We start from the raw sequence: 21,430 nt of genomic DNA, 5'->3' as shown, positions 1-21,430 counted from the left end.
ACATACACACCCACACTTCTCTGTTTATTTATATATTTATTTTCCTTATCTCCTTTTTATCGTATTTTATAGTGCACTTATTTAATTATTTCTTTTATTTTTCCTTTTTCTGTTTTTTACTGAACTTTGATAGGTTTCCACCATTTGTCCGGTGCACATTTTGAGTAATCAGGCTTTCCCTCTTCACCTGTTGATTCAGCCATTTTTTTAAAATTATTATTTATTTATTTATTATTGTTATTATTATTATTTTTTTTTTTTTTTTTTTAAATAGAATTCAGGGTGTCTCAATCCCCGGGACTCAAACCCTTTTTGATCTTAGAAATCTGGGTATCTCAGTACCCTTGGACTCAAACCCTTTTTAAATTCACTTTTCACTTTTTTTTTTTTTTTTAGATAGCCCCCACAGTTTCCCAGTCTCCCCTCAGCAGCCAGCCGGTTGGTATGGCATAACACCCGAGTAGGCCAATTAATTCTTTTCAGCGTGTATTGTTGTTACCGTTAAGTTTCCAACACACTTTTCAGAACCAAGACACCATGTCCATCCTCACTGAGACACTGCTGGTATTACCAAACCCTGCGAGAACAATTTTAAATTCATTTTATTATTGCTATGTAAATTTCCAGAAAGTTTAGCTCCTTTAGCTTTAAAGTGTTCAATGCGCAGAATTTTGAATGTCAAGAGATTTCTGCTTACCTTTCTGTGGTAGTCGAGCAGGAGAGTCGATGCATCAGTTTCCGTTATTTGACTCCCATCCATATGTGTCACCTGTCCAATTTTCCCATCCTCACATAAACCATGGTGGAGCGCTAAGTCTAGGCTCAGAGAAAGGCAGCTAGAGCTCAACCACACTGGCCTGGTTCATTTAGTGCAGCTTCAACTCAGTAAAACATTAGGAAACACCCCCCCCCCCCCCCCCCCCCCCTCTCTCTCTCTCTCTCTCTCTCTCCACACACACGCACACACACACACACACATATATATATATATATATATATATATATATATATATATATATATATATATATATATATATATATATATATATATATATATATATATATATATATATATATATATATATATATATATATATTTTATTTATTTATGTATTTATTTCCAACCCTTTTTGTTAATTTACCCTTGGAAGGATGTGGTTATAATTGGGATCTTTGTGGCTCCATAGTTTTCTTCCAGGGTTCTCCCCAGGATAACAATTTGCCCTTAATTTTAATGGTCCTACTTTGGGTTCACGAGCAGTCTCGGACTTCTCCTTCGCTGAAACTTTCGGACTTTTCCGTCTGGCTTCGCCCCTTTCCGCGCTCCTCACGTTAGTTCCCACGCACGCACTGCTTCCCTGCGCCGTGCTGAGCTGGAAAATGGCTGTGTGTAGGAGCAGGGAGTTATGCACGGGAGAGGAAAGAGACGGCCGACTTTAAAAGTAAAAATCAAAGCTTTGCCACCGGACTGCAGCTCACCGAGAGAAGCCACCGCCTGCAGGTTGAAGCTCGACGCGGACTCTGCCTGCTGCTTCTCTCTGTTAAAGTCCCGGAGCCAGAATAGAGCCAACAAATATCCGCGGGTGAGTTTTTTTCTTCTCCCAAGTTATTGCACATTTCCAGTACAGGCACTGTACTCGAAAATGGTGGAAGCGCTGCATGTGTGCTTTGCGGACGCAGAGTCACGCTGTCGATCAGAGTTTTAAAGTTTATCTGCGAAGTTTAATAAATTAATATATTTATTAATATTTATTCACCCTTTTAGCTTGCTGTCCTGTCCTCGCGCTTGTTGGTTGACATGCTAAGTTACTGTAATTAGCATGTTTTTTTTTTATCAAACTTTATTTACTAGTTGTTTCTCTTCCTTCGCTTTTTAACGTCCAAAGATAAATTGGTAAATGTTATAAGCGGCAGGTTGTGGCAGAAGTGGTCAAACGAACGTGTTTAGGGTTCATGTTTTTAACTAGGTGTTAAAAGAAGAAGAAGAAAGACATGTATGGTGCGTTTAAGGACCGTGTTTGATCCATTAACTGGAGTCTACAGGAGGCCACGCAGTGTGGAGGCCTAGCAGGATTTGGTATACATCAAGGACTTACTGGAAACTGTGCCAGTTGTATAATGAGACGACAGTCTGCTGTGTGGACCCCCACCCCCCTCTGTCCTGTAATTACTGAATCCAGCATAATGCCACCAAATGCCAGCCCTCCACTGCACTGCTTTATCTTCTGGCAAAGCCCTGTAAATGTCTCTAAATGCTCTGAATGGTTTGCAGGGCTTATTTTATTTAAACACTATTCCCCCAAAAGTAGTGGAGCTTCTCAAAATGCCAGGCATCACCTCTTAGGAAAGCCAGAAAGGTTGCATAGGGACAGTTTTAGTTGTGTGGATAAAAACTTTGCAAAAATCCCAATAAAAATAAGATTTTACAGATTTATTACATTCTCTTAGGAAAAAAAGATCATTTTAAGACTTGACCAGGTTAAGTTACCAGTTGTCTGATTTATTGATGGCTTTTTTATATGTATAATTCAGGAATTCTCTATACTTAAAACAGAAAGTGATGGATGGTCGGTTATTCGATTGCTTGTGTCAGCAACCAGTTAAAAGCAGTTCATATTTCACTGGTTTTAGCTACACAAATTATTAGAAGTGTATTAACCCTTAAAGCTCTACCAGATCCTCTTCTACCATCACCAGTTTCCCAGGAGCGGTAGTGTGTAGCTCTGTGGGATAAACTGTGATGGATAGCTACACTTGAGATGATATATGGAAGTTTTCCAGGCATTTCTATCCCGTCCAGGAGGTTTACAATCCAGCCCACTAAATGTAGTTTTATTCAGAGACTATCTGGTAAATCCACAATGATCCATGATAACATCGTTATTTATCACATTTCATCATAAAAAGATCCCTATCACTACTATGTTGCTAAGAGACCTCTATTTAGACCTGGACATGATGATGAAGCCACTTCCTGTCAGACTTTCCACCAATCAGAGAGCTTAGATTGACGGTAACGTCCAATCAGGAGCAGCCAAAGATCAACCAGTGAGCAGAAAGTTCTATGTGTGTGTGAAAAGAAGAAAAATAATGCTCCTCTATGGCTGGAATAAAGCCAAGAAGACTTTTCTGATGCACTGTGGCGCCACAAAGCAGCTGAACTGGAGTTGGTTTAGTGAGGATAGCAGGTAAATAGTAGCAGGAATAACTGGAAATGAGGAAAAAGTGGAAACATGGAAATAGTTTTTGTTTCTGAGCCACCACCTTACCGTGGTGGAGGAGTTTGCGCGTCCTGATGATCCTAGTGGCTATGTTGGCGGGGGCTCTATGCCCCTCGTAGGGTCACCCATGACAAACAGGTGTCTAGGGGAGGGATCAGACAAAGCATGGCTCAAAACACCCCTATGATGACGACAAACCATGGACCCATGTTTGCCTTGCCCGGACGTGGGTCACCGGGGCCCCCCTCTGGAGCCAGGCTTGGAGGTGGGGTATGGAGGCGAGCGCTTGGTGGCCGGGCCTTTACCCATGGGGCTCGGTCGGGCTCAACTCTAAAAGGTGACATGGGCCCCCCTCCTGTGGGCTCAGCACCTGCATAAGGGGCCATAGAGGTCAGGGCAGTGTAAGCTGGGGGGCTGCCAGAGGCGGGGACCCTGGCAGTCTTATCCTCGGCTGCAGAAGCTAGCTCTAGGGACGTGGAATGTCACCTCTTTGGCAGGGAAGGAGCCTGAGCTGGCGTTTGTACATTGGGGTTTACCCTGGTGGACAAAAGAGTAGCCTCCCTCTGCCTTCAAATTTGGGGAGATGGCTCCTAACTGTTGTTTGTGCTTATGCACCAAACAGCAATTCAGAGTACCTACCATTTTTGGAGTCCATGGCGGGGTTGTTGAAGAGCACTCCTTCTGGGGACTCCCTCGTTCTGCTGGGGGACTTCAGTGCCCACGTGGGCAATGACAGCGGACTTGGGACGTTGTGAGGCGGTGGGGGGAATATTTCGAAGACCTTCTCAATCCCACCAAACACGTCTTCCGATGAGAAAGCAGAGTCTGGGGACCCTGGTATTGGCTCTCCCATCTCTGGGGCTGAGGACGTTGAGGTGGTTAAAAAGCTCCTTATTTGCAGGGCTCTGGGATGGATGAGGTCCGCCCAGAGTTCCTTAAGGCTCTGGATGCTGTAGGGCTGTCTTAGCTGACACGCCTCTGCAGCATCGCCTGGACATCGGGGACAGTTCCCCTGGACTGCCAGACTGGGGTGGTGGTCCCTCTCCTAAAAAAGGGGGACCGGAGGGTGTGCTCCAATGACAGGGGGATCACACTCCTCAGCCTCCCCGGTAAGGTCTATTCAGAGGTGCTGGAGAGGAGGGTCTGTTGGATAGTCGAACCTCGGATTGAGGAGGAGCAGCGTGGTTTTTGTCCTAGTCGTGGAACAGTGGCCCAGCTCTACACTTTCTTCAGGGTCTTTGAGGGGACATGGGAGTTCGCTCAACCAGTCTACATGTGCTTTGTGGACTTGGAGAAGGCGTTCAACTGTGTCCCCCAGGGACTCCTGTAGAGGGTACTCCGGGAGTGCCGAACCCCCTTTTACGAGCTCCCGGTACCTGTACGACCATGTAAGAGCTTGCTCTGAATTGCGAGGGGTAAATCAGAATCCTTTCCAGTGCAGGTTGGACTCCGCCAAGGTTGCCCTTTGTCACCGATTCTGTTCATAAGTTTTTTGGACAGAATTTCTAGGCGCAGCCGAGGTGTTGAGGGGATCCGGTTCGGCGGCCTCAGGATTGGGTCTCTGCTCTTTGCGGATGATGTGGTTCTGTTGGTTTCATCGGGCCGTGATCTTCTTCTCTGACTGGAGCGATTCGCAGCTGAGTGTGAAGCGGATGGGATGAGAATCAGCTCCTCCAAATCCAAGACCATGGTCCTGAGCCGGAATAGGGTAGAGTGCTTCCTCCAACTTGGGAATAATGTCCTGACCCAAGTGGATGAGTTCAAGTATCTCGGGGTCTTATTCACGAGTAAGGGAAGGATGGAGCGGGAGATCGACAGGCAGATCGGTGCGACGTCTGCAGTGATGCGGACTCTGCATCGGTCTGTCGTGGTGAAGAAGGAGCTGAGCCAAAAGGCAAAGCTCTCGATTTACCGGTCAATCTACATTCCCACCCTCACCTATGGTCATGAGCTGTGGATAGTGACCGAAGAACGAGATTGCAAATACAAGCGACCGAAATGAGGTTTCTCCGCAGGGTGGCCGGGCTCTACCTTAGAGATAGGGTGAGAAGTCTAAGGTGATCTGGGAGGGGGCTCAGAGTAGAGTCGCTGCTCCTCCACATCGAGAGGAGCCAGATGAGGTGGCTCGGGCATCTGGTTGGGATGCCTCCTGGACGCCTCCCTGGTGAGGTGTTCCGGGCACGTCCCACCGGAAAGAGGCCCGGGGAAGACCCAGGACACCCAGGACGGACTACATCTCTCGGCTGGCCTGGGAACGCCTCGGGATCCCCCCGGATGAGCTGGTAAATGTGGCCGGGGAGAGGGAAGTCTGGATTTCCATGCTTAGGCAGCTGCCCCCACGACCCGACTCCGAATAAGCGGCACACAATGGATGAATGGATTGTGTGTTTGTTTCAGTGCCAATGTTTTTTCTCCTGAAAGCCAAGACTTGAGAGAATGACGTGCAGATGAGAAAAGGCTTGGTCACTGTTGATCTGTGTATTATTTCTACAAAGTTCTGTTAGTAATAAATTCTGCTTTCTTCTTCTGATCGGCCTTTATGCTGCTATATCTATTCATACATTCATTTTACATCATTTTAGCCCCATAACCTGAAAGCTGAGGCTGGAAACATCATGTCTGATGCTGGCTATGGTTAAAAGGTTTCCGTTTTTACAGGCTGGTTTATATAAGCCAAACAAAGAAGCATTTAATGTTTAGTGAAAATCAGGTAGAAGTGTTCTGTGAGTTTAAAGTAGAGTTTACTTGGACTTGTACAACAATGCAACGTGCATGTGGCAGCAGGAGACTACATACAGAGAAGTCTGAAGAAAAGAAAATAATGTAAATAAAGTGAATACTGTCTTTTTACATATTTACATTTAAGACTATGATCATATGAATTTCAAGCATTTCTAACTGTAAATCCTAAATATTTTGTAAACGATGAGTTCTCAGCTTTGGGGTGTGTTTGCTTCCGTTATTTTCTGAAACACTGCCATCTCGGTGCTAAATGTTGGAGCAGATGTTTCTGTTTAGCAAACTGAGCTTTTCGGCTTCATTAGGGCCCGACAGAATTCAAGTAAACACAACTTAAATCATAAAATGCGTAAGCCAACGTTTTCAGGCTGAAAAGTAAGTCATCACAAGCGCTGGTGTTGTTGGCCCATCCTCCACGCCTGTGGCGCAGCAGATTTTAAGATCCATGTGGACATGTGGCCTGAGGCCAGGATCCATGCATGGCAGCTCTAGTCAGTTCTTCCCCTGCAGGGCTGTCATCGCTAACTCACACACTAACTTACAAACTGCTGCGTCCACATAATTGTCCCAGTCTGTAGTTTGTTGTTATTGTATTGATTTTAAGTTGATTGTGTATTTGAGATACATCTTCACTGAGAAAGTAAAGAGAAAGTGTTTGGTGAATTATGATCTTTGTTACAATAAGTCTTCGACTGTTGGAAAGTCTGTTTATTTCTCTTTTAAAAGGGTCACGCTTGTCAGGAAAATGCATGTGTGGGTTGAGCAGCAGAGCTGAAAATGTGGGATGTTTCCATGAAAAACTGTCCACATCTTCTCTGCTAAACAGGTGATTCTAATGTTGACTCTTGTCTGGTGTTATATACTAGACTGATGATTCAGTTTGAAGAAACAATATTGTGCAGTGACATTTGTTATTTAACAAACAGCCTCAGTATGTGAAAGAACCATACATAGATAGCCACAGCATCCTGGTACCTCCTTCTCATACTGGTCACCAGTAGAGCCGACCGATTGATCGGCCGGCTGATTAAATCAGCCGATTATAGCCCTTTTCAAAATAATCATAATTGCCTGGAGTTTTGCCAATTTAACGTTGAAATATTCTTAAGTTCTCATAAAACTGTAAATGTTGTCCAGTGTCGGAGTCCAGTGATGTTGTTGCGCCGTTTGTCCACTAGATGGAGCTCTGACTCCATTCAGTCCTCACCCCTCAGTAACTACAGCAGCAGCTACAGCCGGGCAACACTACAGGGGTGGGCAGAGCAGAGTATGGTGACAGGTACGTCTGTAACGTGAAATTAGGCATGACTCAGCATGTCTCCAGTTTCTGTTTAACTCCGTTTGCCATGTGTCATGATAGCGACCCGCGCTTTGTTGCGTCGGTCATGCTTTACATTTATGTTGCATTGCTAAAGTTGTGCTAACCTAGCTTAAGTTACTCTCTATCTGTTTATGTTTGCCATTACATTGCTATGGTTATGCTAACCTAGCAAAGCGTTAGCTAACTGCTTAAAAGCCAGTAAGAACTGAAGAAATAACATACGTATTTTAAATGTACATATGTTTACATTTGCGATAAAATCGATAAATCGAATTTTCCATTTCTGGCGATTTATTTTTATTAAAATCTGGATTTTTTTTCCATAGTTAGTTAGCAGCAGACTTAGCCTTCCCTCCACACCAGAACGGTGTTTGTCTGACAGATTTTCAGTGAAGTGACCCTTCACTCACGCCTGGGATTTAGCTGTGTGTATAACTGCAGTGAGAAATGCTGCTCTCTACGAGATGCAGAAGTCAACTTAACCCACAAACCCTGGTTAAGAGACAACCTTCATCCGGGGAATTATTTCAGTGGATCCTGTATGATAAGATCCAGATGGAAAGAGATCACGGATGCATTGTGTTGCATATTTCTATGTAAGATATGAAGTTGTTTATATGGTGGAAAAGCTATAACATTATATGCTTTATTTATAAATAAATAAATGTTTTTAATAAGTTTATTTGTTTTGTTAAAGAAAAGAAAAAAAATCGATTAAAATCGTAAATCTGATTTGGCTATAAAAAATCAGAGATTTTATTTTCAGGCCATGTCGCCCAGCCCTAGTGTGTAGTAATCCTGACCACCTGAACTGACTCACCTCATCTTACAAACTGAGGTCACTTCATCTATGAAGTCAGAAGGAGAAAAAAGGGAACAAGTTCTACTCCTGTTTTAATTCTTGGTGTGATAGATGGAACCAGGTGGTGGGAACATTCATCAGAGGTTTTGCTCCATGTTGACATGACAGCATCATACAGTTGCTCATGCTATCATGATCCTATCCAATACCCTACTGATACTAAGGATGATGCTCGATACGCAGTACTATTTTGGTACTATAAAGAGGGGGAAAAGTAATTACTTTAATCAAAATCACAACACAACAAAGATAACACGATCCAAACAATGCAACAAACATGTATTAATAAATAAAAGACTTTAACAGTTTAAAATAAATGCTTTATTTAAAAGATGTATTAGTTCATGCAGATATCCAGTCTTCAAACAGTCTGATGAGCCTTCGCAGACTGTTTGCTTACAGATTAAGTAAACAATATAAACAATAGAACAACCTAGTTAAGATCATCTGCTTCTTAAAACTAGATTATTTAATTAAAACATTTGAACAGATGAGCTTTTTAAATGTTTTGGTCTACATGAGAAGGTATTACTATCCGGCAGTAAGCCAGGGCGTGACCAGCCAGTAGCAGCTTGGTGCTGCTTGTGGAGCAGAGCTGACGTCTCCTGCTCTTCCTGCAGCTCGGACCTGGGCTGCTGCAGCAGCTCCGGTACCTGCCGTGCTTCTGGATGGGGGAGGGGCCTCCGGTAGCGTCCACCACTCAATGAGAAGAGGAAACGACGTTTTCACGTCAGTCTCTAAATGTGTCGCTGGTCGCTTTTTAAAAAAAAGAGTCGTTAGAGAGGTCTAAAACTCGCTAATTATAGTTACAGATTGCTAAGTCGGCAACACAGGAAACAATGGGTCCTCTGGGGAGCTGCTGTAGGGGTGGGGCTGCCTGCTGCATTGCCTGTTTAAACTGGGTTGAGACAGCGTAGCTACCAGATCTGCTCAGGGCTCTGCGCTTGCCATCAACGTCACACTGTTATTGGCTAAACATTGGCATGATTACGTAGAAGATTGTGGTTGGTCAAAATATGGAAGTAGATTTTGAAGGAATTGTAATTCTTCTACAAAGAAGTCCATCATTACCTGTCGGAAGGGGCTTACCACAGCCTGACCATCACCTCTAAAAGTTCCCAGAGCAGAAACGTCTCCATTCGGAGGCTTAAAAAAATGACAGTTAAAAATAACAGTGACTTAACATTGACGTTAGCGACTCGGATGCCGTTGGATTTCTGGAGCTTCGTTTATTTACGGCGTGAGCAGGTGTTATGCACACTCTGTAGATCAGGGGTGTCGAACTCTGGTCCTCGAGGGCCGGTAACCTGCAGGTTTTAATTGTTTCCCTGATCTGAGACACCTGACTGAAACTAATGAGTTATTGTGAAGAAGTTGACAAGAAGCTGTTGGATCCATTTGATTTTATTCAGGTGTGTTAGATCAGGGAAACAATGAAAACCTGCAGGATACCTGCCCTCGAGGACCGGAGTCTGACACCCCTGCTCCAGATAAAGGTTGTTTTCCTGCTGCAGTAGATGAGTGTTACAGTCACCAGGGGGCGCTCCGCTCGGTGGTGTTTCAGCTCAGGTTTGCGATGCATTCATTGCCCGACGCTGCTGTCTTCTGCCTTCACATCTCTACCAGCTCGCTGCTCCAGTGTTTCTGTGTTTGATGGAAATAAAATTTAAACTGAGAATCAATGATTAATTGATTTTTTTAATGCTTCCAACATTTCAAAAGGAGAAGGTGAAATTTGCAACCATAGCTGAGATAGTTAATGAGTTGTAATAAGGCTCTCTGATTATATATTGTGGGCTTAAATGTTAAATGTTGTGACTTTAGGGCGGGAGCTCAATGCTTTTTGATTAATGTATGTATCAATAGGAAGAGGTATGATTAAATTAAATTATAAATTTTATTATAAATATTATAATTATATATAATAATAATAATAATAATTAATAAATATTAATAATATAATATAATTAATTATTAAACAGATTTATTAATTAATAAATATTGGAACTGATATTTGGTCCATTAAATAAGCCCAGACTGTACCCCATAAATAAATTAAATTATCTTTATACTAGAATTCATTTACTCACATGGGAAAAAAAAGTTGATATTGCCAATATGTGTTTATTATCTATTGATAAATAGACGCCCGAGCAGATTTGATTCGGCGTTGCTTTCGTGCAGGGGGAGGTCCAACTCAAACACACTGTGGGCCAAAATGAGAAAACTGGAACAAGTTGAGGGCCGGACTGGTTCAATGTTTATTAATGACTTTTTAAAAATGACCTTATTGCACACAGCCTGGAACTAACAGAGTCATTATTAGAGTTACTGCCTATAAAACAACAACTTTAATAAAAAAAAATCTGTTCAAATTTATTAAGAATTTAAGAAAAAAAAAATCTGTTGCATTTATTTCTTATGGCTCGTTATAGCAACAGAAAAAAATGGAAAAAAACTGCATTGAAGGTAATTTTTATATAAATGTGTGTGTGTCTTTGTATGTATATTAGTGCTGGGCACTTTAACCCGTTAATCACATGTTAACATAATGATTAATTAACGGTGTTAATTTTTTTAAATTTCTTTTTTTTTGTTTTTTATTTTTTGCTGGCCGCTGGCTTTGACGACAGAAACGTGGCGTCCACGTCTCCCTTCCCTGCTGCAGCGGTGCGTCTGATGTAATCAGGAGAGAGCGGGTTAATTAACATGGAGAGATGTTTTCTGTCTGGAACTTCAGAAAGAAGAAGAAGAACCGACTTTTCTCTTTGTCTAAACCCATGCAGATGACAGAACATCGTGATTTTTGGAGGTTTACTCTACTGTTGTACAGTACTGTTGTACAGTAGAGTAAACTGCAAGATTTCTGTCTGTTCGAGCAAAATCTTCTGGCTCTTCATCCATCACACTTTGTCTGTTACGGACTGGTTTAAAAATGTCAAAATTCCCTCCAATATCATAACCAATGAAATTTCTTGGAGAAAAGCGATCAGAAAGTGCGATGCACCGTCGCCATCGCTGTCGTTTCTCGCAAGACACACGGGAGGCGAGAAACGACAGCAACGGCGACATGTCCAGGCCCGTCTAAAGTTTGCCAGTGACCATCTTTGGAGGGGGTGAATGCTGAGTTACATCCCAAGAACACCATACCCACTGTGAAGCATGGGGGTGGAAACATCATGTTTTGGGGCAGCTTTTCAGCAAAGGGGACAGGACACCTGGTCTGTATTGAGGACAGGATGAATGGGGCCATGTATCGTGAGATTTTGGGCACAAACATCCTTCCATCAGTGAGAGCATTGAAGAATAAACATGGCTGGGTCTTCCAGCATGACAATGATCCCAAATACACCGTCCGGGTAACTAAGGAGTGGCTCCGTAAGAAGCATTTCAAGGTCCTGGAGGGGCCTAGCCAGTCTCCAGACCTCAACCCAACTGAAAATCTGTGGATCTGTGGGGAAATCTGTGGGAGTCGAAAGTCCATGATGCCTAGTGACAGCCCTAAAACATCATAGCTCTTGAAGATCTGCATGGAAGAGTATGTAATGTCCCCCCCTCTCCTCACCCGGGACATGGTTGAAGCTCTGCCGAAGATGCAAGTTGAAACTCTCTGACAGGGGACTCCGCCAGACTTTCCCAGCAGACCCTCACAGGGCTCCAGACTAACTTTTTTTACGAGTAGCCCCTAACTTAATTTTTTAGGAGCTCAAGCACAAAATTTAGGGGCACACACTGAAATCTACTTGCAAAGCAAATATTCACATTTCCTCTCATTTTCACTGTATTAGTGATAAATACTTAAACAATAACATCAGAAATTACAATGTTTATAATTCACATTTTATTGTGCAGCAGTTGACAACATAAAAAAAAGCCGTTTTTCTGTCCGCACTAACACAAAACAAGAAGACAGAACTTGTGACCACACTCCCTCCACTCCCTAGAACAGATCCCCCTTGTAGGGGGACAAGGTGCCTGTGTAGGCCAGCCGTCGTAATTTGGTCTCCTTGTACGCTGAGCTTGACTGAGCCACATTTGTACAACCTCCTTGGCGTCAAAGTCATCAATGCTTTGAGACCCCCTGACATCAGACTTGATTCTCTTCTCTCGCACACAGCAGAGGACACTGGAAGGGCTAGCATAATCTGAACAAGATGTAGGAAGTTCTACAAAGAATAGAACAATAGTTTAGGTGTAATTCAAGTACGCATCATATATGCCAACTAAATTAATGACAACATGATATTCACTTTGTATTCGAAGCAGAACAGCAACTTTGTCACCGTCGTCCCGCGCAGGGCTTGGTATGACTGGTCCATGTAGTTCCTGGCAATAAACGGCTTCATGGACTGAAACTCCTCTCCAGCCAGATTAGCATCACAGCCATTTCTGAAAATAGTGAAAGTATAAACTGATCAAACTAAGTTCTTTTAGGATCAAGGTGGATGTTTGCAGAACCGTTTTGTGTTACAATTTTTTTATTTTATCATGATCATTGAAAAGAGGCTCTAACTTTGTTAAGATGGGGTCGAAGTGGTCCAACAGGAAGTTCAGCTCCTCTGTACCAAAGTCCATCAGGAGATCTCGTTCTGATCTCTGGCCAGGAATCATGATCAAATATCTTGAATGGCCTTACTGCCTTTGCAGTTGCTAATGAGGAGGACTCTTCATCTATCAAGGGTTAGGAGAGAACTAGGAGATAGGTGATGTGTCCTAAAGACATATATATATTTTGTTATAATGTCTTTTCACTTGCCGAGTAGACTGAACCTCTCCTTAAAGTGCAGCACAGTGCAGTCAACGGTTGCTTTTACTGCTTGTTGCAGACATGGCGTCCCTGCCATTGAGAGTCCATCTGTTCCTAGTCCAACAGCTTCTTCTTTGATGGTTACCCCCTAAATTTACACAAGATTCAACTTTAAGACAAATGCTTATTTAAAAAAACATTTTAAAAAACCCAAAACAAACAAACAACAACAAAAAAACAACTCACAAAAAAAAAAATTCCTACCTGATATTTGAACAAAAGGTGAGCCTCACCATCACTCTCTTGTTGTCTTCTCTGAGCCCGAAGGTCTGCCAGTATTTCTGCCAGCATACCACCTGGCTTGCATCTCACTGACATGGCCTCAGCAGTTGCCATAAGATTTTCAATCCCATTTACAGCCTGTAAAATATTTCCCCAATAAGGAATAAAACTATACATGATTACATTTATTTTACTGTATTTATACTGCATTTATTAGGTTAAACAATAATTTTATAAACAAATCAAAATTACCTGAGGCAAAATAACATCATTTCTCTGGAGAAGAAGGCTGAATTTGCTGATGGCTTCAAACAAGTCAGCCAAGAAGTGACAGAAACCCACAAAGTTCCCATCTTCCATCATCTTCTTGACCTGCAAGACATTACTAATCAGTAATTACTAACTACCAATAAGTAAATTGATAAAACAACTAATTTGTATATATCACAAATTTGAAAATCTTTCTGAAAATTAGATACAGACCTTCTTTGCTCTACCAGCAATGTCAGTATTGGTGGATGATGCAGTCAAATGTTCCATGCGGAAGTAAACTGCTGCAAACTGGCCAGGGCTCTGCAGGTTTCCATCCGTTCCTCCAAGTCTCAGCAGGGTTTGCAGGGCCCGGTTTACATGTGCAAGCCAGCGTGTCCTGCTGGCACTACCTGGTACATTGACATGCACACCCAGCTCCTCTCCAAGTGCTTGCAGTTCTCTCATTGACTTGCTGCTGTAGTGGTAGGTCTTCCAAACCATGTTGAGGAGACTGTAGATCCACAATGGGAGTTTTCCTTTGCACTGATAGCATTGCCAGCTCCAATCTACAATTAACATGGATTCAGCTTTGATTTAAAGATACAGCACAATGCTTAGTACCCTATCTTTAGCCTGAAGGTTCACCTGACCTGCCTATGTGGCATACAATGAAGTGGGACGATAAAAGCTCCTGCCTCAGCTTAGAGAAGGGCTATTACACCTCCTTCATGCCCAAGTTTGACAGCTGCACCATCAGCTCCCATGGTCTTCTCTAACCACCCTGTTTCTGTCCCAAGCTTCTGAAAGGTCTCTTTGGTGACATCACACACACCTTAAAATGAAATCACGTTATGACTGTTGTGTAAAATTATTTATTAATCCTTGTAAACCAGAAACCACCATCCTGTCATCATGCCTAACAGCTTGATCAATATTATCATCTGTTGAGCTCAAACAGTTTGATTTAAAACATATCTTGAGCATATGTATGTTGGACTTCGATGTGGCCAATCAAAACATTTGTTGGTTTTCCTTGCTGCAGAATCCTTGCATCTATGATTTCACACTCCTTTATTGAAACATCGGTGTCCCCATCGATCATGATAGACAGATGCAGAGCATCCTTAATCTTCTCGTACGTCGTCCGTCTTAGCGTATTTGCTACGATGCCAACAAACTGTGCACATGCTGTGTCGTTATTGTAGGTTGCGTTCAGTTTTACACCGTTCTTCCTTTGCAGATCGCCTTTAAATTTTGTAAAAGGCAGTTCTTTTTTTGCAATGAAATAGGCCGTGTTAAACTTCACAATCAATTCTGTTTCCTCAGCGCACTGGTTAGCAGCCTCCTGTTTTCTAACACAAGTGGGAGTGAAGTTGCACTTTCATCACACAAGTCACGGCGCATTTTATGTCTCAGACTGATACTGTGTTTAATCCAAGTGTCATGTTTTAGTTGAGTGGTGCCAGTTTTATTAGCAAATTTTGTCTTCCCTTGTTGTGGGTATCGACAGCAGAATTTGCAGTTCATTGAATTTGTGTCCTTAAAATACCTCAGCCAGGTGAACTCACGGAGCCACTCATCGCGAAAACAGAATTTCCGGGCTTTTTTCGCCATGACCGTCTCCTTGCAATCTGAATCTGACTCATTTTCAGCATTTGGCTCATCTGGAGCGCTAGGTTTACTGGGGAGAAAGTAAGAACTGATAGTCCTGTTCGCCATCATTGTTTGTGGTGAAACCTAAGGATTCATGCGACAACCCCCCCCAAGACCCGCATTTTTTCTCCCCATAAGCCAATCACAGTGGTTGTTCGTCCCCGCTCACACGCACATTGGCTGTCGTCTTCTTCGTTGGTGTTCGTCTCCTTTTTTCATATTGAAGTTAGTTTAAGCCGTCAAACCAGCAGCTAATCTGCGCATTACTGTGAACTACTGGGCTGAAGAGGGAAGCCAACGTTTGTTAGCAACAAAATGAATTCAGTTATTTAGTTACTACTACAAGAAAAAGACCGGCAAATGTATTGGTCGTCATTGTAGAGTAGATGAAAAATTTACTTGCACTGTCACATTTTAGTCGCAAAATGCAACAGTTTGGTTGCAGTCCGGAGCCCTGCCTCACAACATGCTTTGGTCTTGAGCCAACTCACCACCAGGTGGTGATCAGTTGACAGCTCCACCCCTCTCTTCACCCGAGTGTCAGAGACATGCAGCCACAAGTCTGACGACACGACTACAAAGTCGATCATCGAACTGCGGCCTAGAATGTCCTGGTACCAAGTGCACATGTGGACACTCTTATGTCAACAAGGTGTTCATCATGGACAGTCCATGACGAGCACAGAAGTCCAACAACAAAACACCACTCGGATTCAGATCAGGGGGGCCATTCCTCCCAATCACGCCCCTCCAGGTCTCGCTGTCATTGCCCACGTGAGCATTGAAGTCCCCCAGCAGAACGAGGGAGTCCCCGGAAGAAGTGCTCTCCAACACCCCCTCCAGGGACTCCGAAAAGGGTGGGTATTCTGAACTGCTGTTTGGTGCATAAGCACAAACAACAGTCAGGACCCGTCCCCCTACCTGAAGGCAGAGGGAGGCTACTCTTTCGTCCACCGGGGTAAACCCCAACGTACAGGCGCCAAGTCGGGGGGCAATGAGCATGCCCACACCTGCTCAGAGCCTCTCACCGGGAGCAACTCCAGAATGGAAGAGGGTCCAGCCCCTCTCAAGGACAGTGGTTCCAGAGCCCAAGCCGTGCTTTGAGGTGAGTCCAACTATATTTAGCCGGAACCGCTCAACCTCGCGCACCAGCTCAAGCTCCTTCCCTGCTAGAGAGGTGACGATCCACATCCCTGAAGCCTGACTGGGCCCCATGGGCATAGGCCCGGCCACCAGGCCCTCACCTTTGTGCCCCACCTCCAGGCCTGGCTCCAGAGAGAGGCCGGTGACCCACGTCCGGGTCTGTTGAGCCACGCTTTGTCTGGTCCCTCCCCTAGAGACCTGTTTGCCATGGCTAAAGCCCCTGACAACATAGCTCCTAGGATCATCAGGACGCGCACACTCCACCACCACAGTAAGGTGGCGGCTTAGCTCTGCTGTTCCCAAAGTCAGAACCAAAACCTCTGGCGAGGCCTCGTTACACTACTACAGGCCTGGACTGTGGAACAGCCTACCAGACTATCTTTTTAGCTTAGCTTTAGTTTTATTTAGATTTTCACTTATCCAAATATATATTTTTATATTTATTTCAAATACATGTATTTATGCGACTCTGTTTTAATTTTATTTTTACTTAAGTACACAGTTTTTATTAACTTCTTCATTTTATTTGACTTTTTTTTTCATTTTCCTGAACTCCTTTATCTATATTTTTTTTTCTAGTCACTGTTATCGGTTCTTTTTATCAACAAGTGTATTCATTCTTGTTTTTACTGCCTAACTCCAGTGTTTCCTCCTGGGGATCCTTTACACCGGTGGCTCTGCCTGCTCTGTCTGCGGGCTGTTGCCATGGTGACTGCCCTTGTCTGGGTGGCTGGGGGTCCTGCTCTGCAGCCCTGTGGCTGTGGTGTGGCCCTGACCTGGGTGGTTCTAGTGGTGACGCCCTCTGTGGTCATGTGGCCTGTTTCCTCATAGCAGCATCGAGCCAGATGTTTTCATTCTCGATATTTTTACACTTGCATCCAGTTTAGAGATAGGTTTGGGCGGGTGGGGGTTACATTTGTTTGTGGGTTTGTGTATGAAAGAGACCACACTAGGGTGTGTAATAATTTCCTGTTATGTATTCTGGTGTGTAAAGGTTTTAAAATTTTCTTTTTAATATTCATAATTAGTTTTTATTAGGTAAAGCACTTTGTGCATGAAAAGGACTCTATAAATAATGTTTGATTTGATTATTTTCATTAGAATATTTTGCTGCATAATTTTTCCTGTTTTTCCATCTCTGATCTCCATTGTATTTTCCTGTCCTCTGCCTCTCTCACTCTGTTACTGCAAACATCATCTCTTTGGTCCCATTGCTTGACTACAACATGACTCATGGAGTATCTCTCCAATCACGTTCAGCCTTTAGTTTTTCTCTAATGTTTTTCATCGTCACCCTGGGACACTCACCATTTATCTCCATTCAGCACATTTTCAGAGGTTTGAGGGATGAAGAGGCAGCAGGGTTAGAGGAGGTGGGATTGTTGTGTTCAGATGTTTGATCACTGCCTAGATACATTTTCTAATATTAGAACATTTCCTTGATTTGCCCGGCTTCTCTGGTGACTGCAAAGCACATGGCCGGAGCGTCGGGCCAATCAGAGCATGGGATTAGCTTTCCCTCTCTCTAGCAACAGTGAGTTACTTGCTGCCTATTCATTAATTATTTTCCTGTGGTCTCCCCTCTGCCATTTGGACTCTCCCTCTGTTTTCCACTGCTTTCCGTCGACTCTCCGTGCAGACTAGGATACAGAGACTTTGAAAAAAGGAGGATGCACTGAAGCTGAGGTTGCCAGCTGCTGCTGCAGACCTGCAAACTACTTCAAAACACTCCGTGAATCGGACTGTAAAAGAGATGACTCCATTTGCACCTAGTATGACTTTTCCTGCTCTGGAACTAAACGGAAAACCTGGAATATTGAGTGGGAACTGCGACTCTGAGCTGTTTCTTCTTCTTTTTTGCTGTGGGCTGCAGCAGCACTCACACTATAAACACATAAAACTGGAAAACAACTGGAGTTTTTGTCTAGCTGCCGATGGAGGAGGGAGGCTTGGGGGTTGGAGAGCAGGTGGAGGGAGAGGAGTTTCGGGTTGGTTGGGGGGGGGGGGGGGGTACGGTGGTGTGAGGATTGCGGGCTGTGGTTGGGTATGCCAGTGCCACGTGTCTAGCCTGGCACTTCTTGCTTGTCTACTGGAAGGATGTGGGACTGAGAGTCTGGCTGAGCCGTCCGGCTTCTCTCTTAACCAAACTGGGGGGAGTTTCTGCATTCTGCTGCATCCCGTTGTCACGGTAACTCTTAAAGCTATTTATTTTTGTTCATTTTTCTAAAAAGACGACATCCCTCTTCAGATTTGCAGTAAATGTATGTTCGGTTAAGGAATGTCGAGGGGGGGCGGTAGAAAGAGAGGACAATGTAGAATAAGAACCAGAAGCATATCATTTGCTTCTGCAACAACCAAACTACAGGTCTGCTCAGATATTTCATGTCCCCTTCATTGTATTTGTGTCTGTGATCCATCACTCCAAAGCATTCATGAACATTTAGCATCAGGCCTTGTACATAGGCCCACCGTATGGAAATTGCCCCAAATATCTTCATAAGTGCACAAAATAAAAACTTCCATTCACCTTTCTGCTCCTTTCACTCACTTCTTTCCTCGTTTAACATCCCTCCATCCTGCACAGAGACTTTAATCAGACAATTTGTCCTCAGTTGGTCCACAAAGCACACATGTCCTACTTGATCTGGAACATGATATGTCCTTACTTGCCCCTTGTTGGGTGGCATATCTTTGATTGTGAATATTTTACATAGTGGTTTTTTTTAATCTTTTGGACTGCGGATATCTTCACGTTTTGAGCTTTCACCCCCCAATTTAGGATTTTTATTTTAAAATGCTCAAAAGAACTTCTACTGAAAGAATAAAGGAACATTTAACCACTTCGGCTGTTCTAATGCTGTTAGATTTCACATTTCCAATTTTATATTTATGGAGTTTTAGAACGATTTTTATTCGTTAGATGTTTCTAGTGCCACATTTAATAGAGCAAGCAACCAGGAGTGTTGAAATATTTGATTCCAAGTGGTGCTTGATGATGTCGTCCCAGTGGCTGGTTGCTAGGTTGACTGTCCATTCATTGTGATCTGGAAAGGGTTTGGTACAGTATGATTGAACTGTTTTCACAAGAAGAAGTGCTGCCTCTTTTATCTCCTACATAGTGGTGGTGTGTGTGTGTGTGTGTGTGGTAGGGGAGGGGGGGGTGTAACGGGTCCTGCATATTTTAGAAAACTGTGGTTGCCCTGCAGCTGAGGTGCATGTTTGTCCTGTAAAAAGCAGTAAATCGGACGCATTTCCAGTGAAACTTCTTGATTTTAAGGCTCAGTGTGTGAACGTAGAGGAGGAAATGGAGGCTCCCGTCCAGGGACCCGGTCTGCTGTTGGTTATGACGCAGCATCATCATCCGATCTCTCTCCATCCAAACCCAAGGCTGCACTAATGCATAAAGCTGTCGCAGTTCGCCATTTTCATGCCGTGCTTAAGTAGATCTGTGGCTCTTTATCAAATTAAATCAACATTTAATGGAAAATTTTCTTCTTAATTTAGTTTTATTGTTGTTTTTAAGAATTTTTCGCAATCTTTACCCTTCTTATTTCTTTTCTTGTGCAGGTCGGTGAGAATTCCTGCTCAGAACATGAAGTGATTGGTGAGAGCTGGAGAGGACTAAAATCCTTCCCCCACTGCCGCTCGTCCTCCAATCAGCCGGTGAGCCGCCGACACGAGGCCAGATCCCTGACTGGGCTTTTGGAGCAGCACCCAGCCGTCAGCTTTTTGCTGCTTGGAAGAAGTATGTTGCCGGCGCTCTCTCTCTGCTCCATCATCTGGCTCAATCGGGGGATCAAGCTGAGGAAAGTGCATCAGTCCACCAGTCGCAGTCGGGTCTGAGTCTGCCGCCGCCGAACAGCAGCCAAACACCACCTTATCAAGTTTTAAAAATGCTTCTAAGCTTTGGGTGACTTCCATTTCTTCCCCTCACCCCTTACCTGACCCTCTAAACCGCCGCACTATCGTCAGCCTTTAGAGACTCAGCAGCGTTGTTGCCGTTCTCACATCGGGACTCCTGCTGCACCATCTAATCCTCCATTCGGTGGCCATTTTCTGTTTTGCTTCTATAACAAAATGGCAGCAGAAGGTTTCCAATATCGTGCAGTCTATTCGTTCACCAAGGACCAGGATGAAGATTTGGATCTGCAGCCTGGAGACCTCCTGACAGTCAGCAAGTCATCTCTGACCTCCATGGAGAACTACGAGGAGGGCTGCATGGAGCACCCCGAATGTCTGGGCTGGCTGCTTGGATACAACGAACGCACCAAGCAGAGAGGCGACTTCCCGGGGACGTTTGTCCAGTATGTTGGCCCCATTAAAATGACCCTCCCATCAAGTCAGCCAAGGTCCCAGCGACCTCTTCCTGCTGCTCCCAGATCAGAATCCTGTCAAGGTATGAACCCTCTCTGGCATCTTTTAATGCAGCAACTCCATCATTTAATGTTTTGTAACTTTTGCACGTTATAAAGCTGCAGCATTGTTAAACAAAACAAACCAAAAAAAACTCAAAACTGAACAACGCCACATCAGAATGATCACTATTTTTCTTTCCTCTTCGATTTAAACCTTAAAACTTCCATTTATTAGCTATCTTTGTTTCATCTTGTTTTTATGATCTAAACCGCTGGAGCATTTAATCCCAGTATAAACCAGTGTGTAGCAGCTTTAAATCCCAGTATAAACCAGTGTGTAGCAGCTTTTAATCCCAGTATAAACCAGTGTGTAGCAGCTTTTAATCCCAGTATAAACCAGTGTGTAGCAGCTTTTAATCCCAGTATAAACCAGTGTGTAGCAGCTTTTAATCCCAGTATAAACCAGTGTGTAGCAGCTTTTAATCCCAGTATAAACCAGTGTGTAGCAGCTTTAAATCCCAGTATAAACCAGTCTGTAGCAGCTTTTAATCCCAGTATAAACCAGTGTGTAGCAGCTTTTAATCCCAGTATAAACCAGTGTGTAACAGCTTTTAATCCCAGTATAAACCAGTGTGTAGCAGCTTTTAATCCCAGTATAAACCAGTGTGTAGCAGCTTTTAATCCCAGTATAAACCAGTGTGTAGCAGCTTTTAATCCCAGTATAAACCAGTGTGTAACAGCTTTTAATCTCAGTATAAACCAGTGTGTAGCAGCTTTTAATCCCAGTATAAACCAGTGTGTAGCAGCTTTTAATCCCAGTATAAACCAGTGTGTAGCAGCTTTTAATCCCAGTAT

General features: G+C 43.6%; 1 protein-coding gene across 2 annotated transcripts in view; it reads left to right on the top strand.

Annotated features, from left to right (window-relative positions):
* The first annotated feature begins 1,255 nt into the window (after nt 1-1,255).
* Nucleotides 1,256-21,430, top strand: part of LOC121643794 (phosphatidylinositol 3-kinase regulatory subunit gamma-like) — a 43,175-nt gene continuing 23,000 nt past the window's right edge. Inside the window, exons 1-2 of one of the 2 annotated variants that reach the window (XM_041991340.1) lie at nt 1,256-1,583; nt 19,788-20,616. In XM_041991340.1, the coding sequence (XP_041847274.1) occupies nt 20,298-20,616 (319 nt within the window). In that variant the 5' untranslated portion in view covers nt 1,256-1,583; nt 19,788-20,297. Of the gene's footprint in view, nt 1,584-18,304; nt 18,409-19,787; nt 20,617-21,430 lie in introns of those variants that run through there. The other variant, XM_041991341.1, reaches the window with a different exon arrangement.

Source organism: Melanotaenia boesemani, chromosome 8 (genome assembly GCF_017639745.1).
Source record: "Melanotaenia boesemani isolate fMelBoe1 chromosome 8, fMelBoe1.pri, whole genome shotgun sequence".
NCBI classification, from domain to species: Eukaryota; Metazoa; Chordata; class Actinopteri; order Atheriniformes; family Melanotaeniidae; genus Melanotaenia; species Melanotaenia boesemani.
Note: the sequence above shows the minus strand (reverse complement) of the source record. Positions and strands in the feature narration are given on the sequence as shown.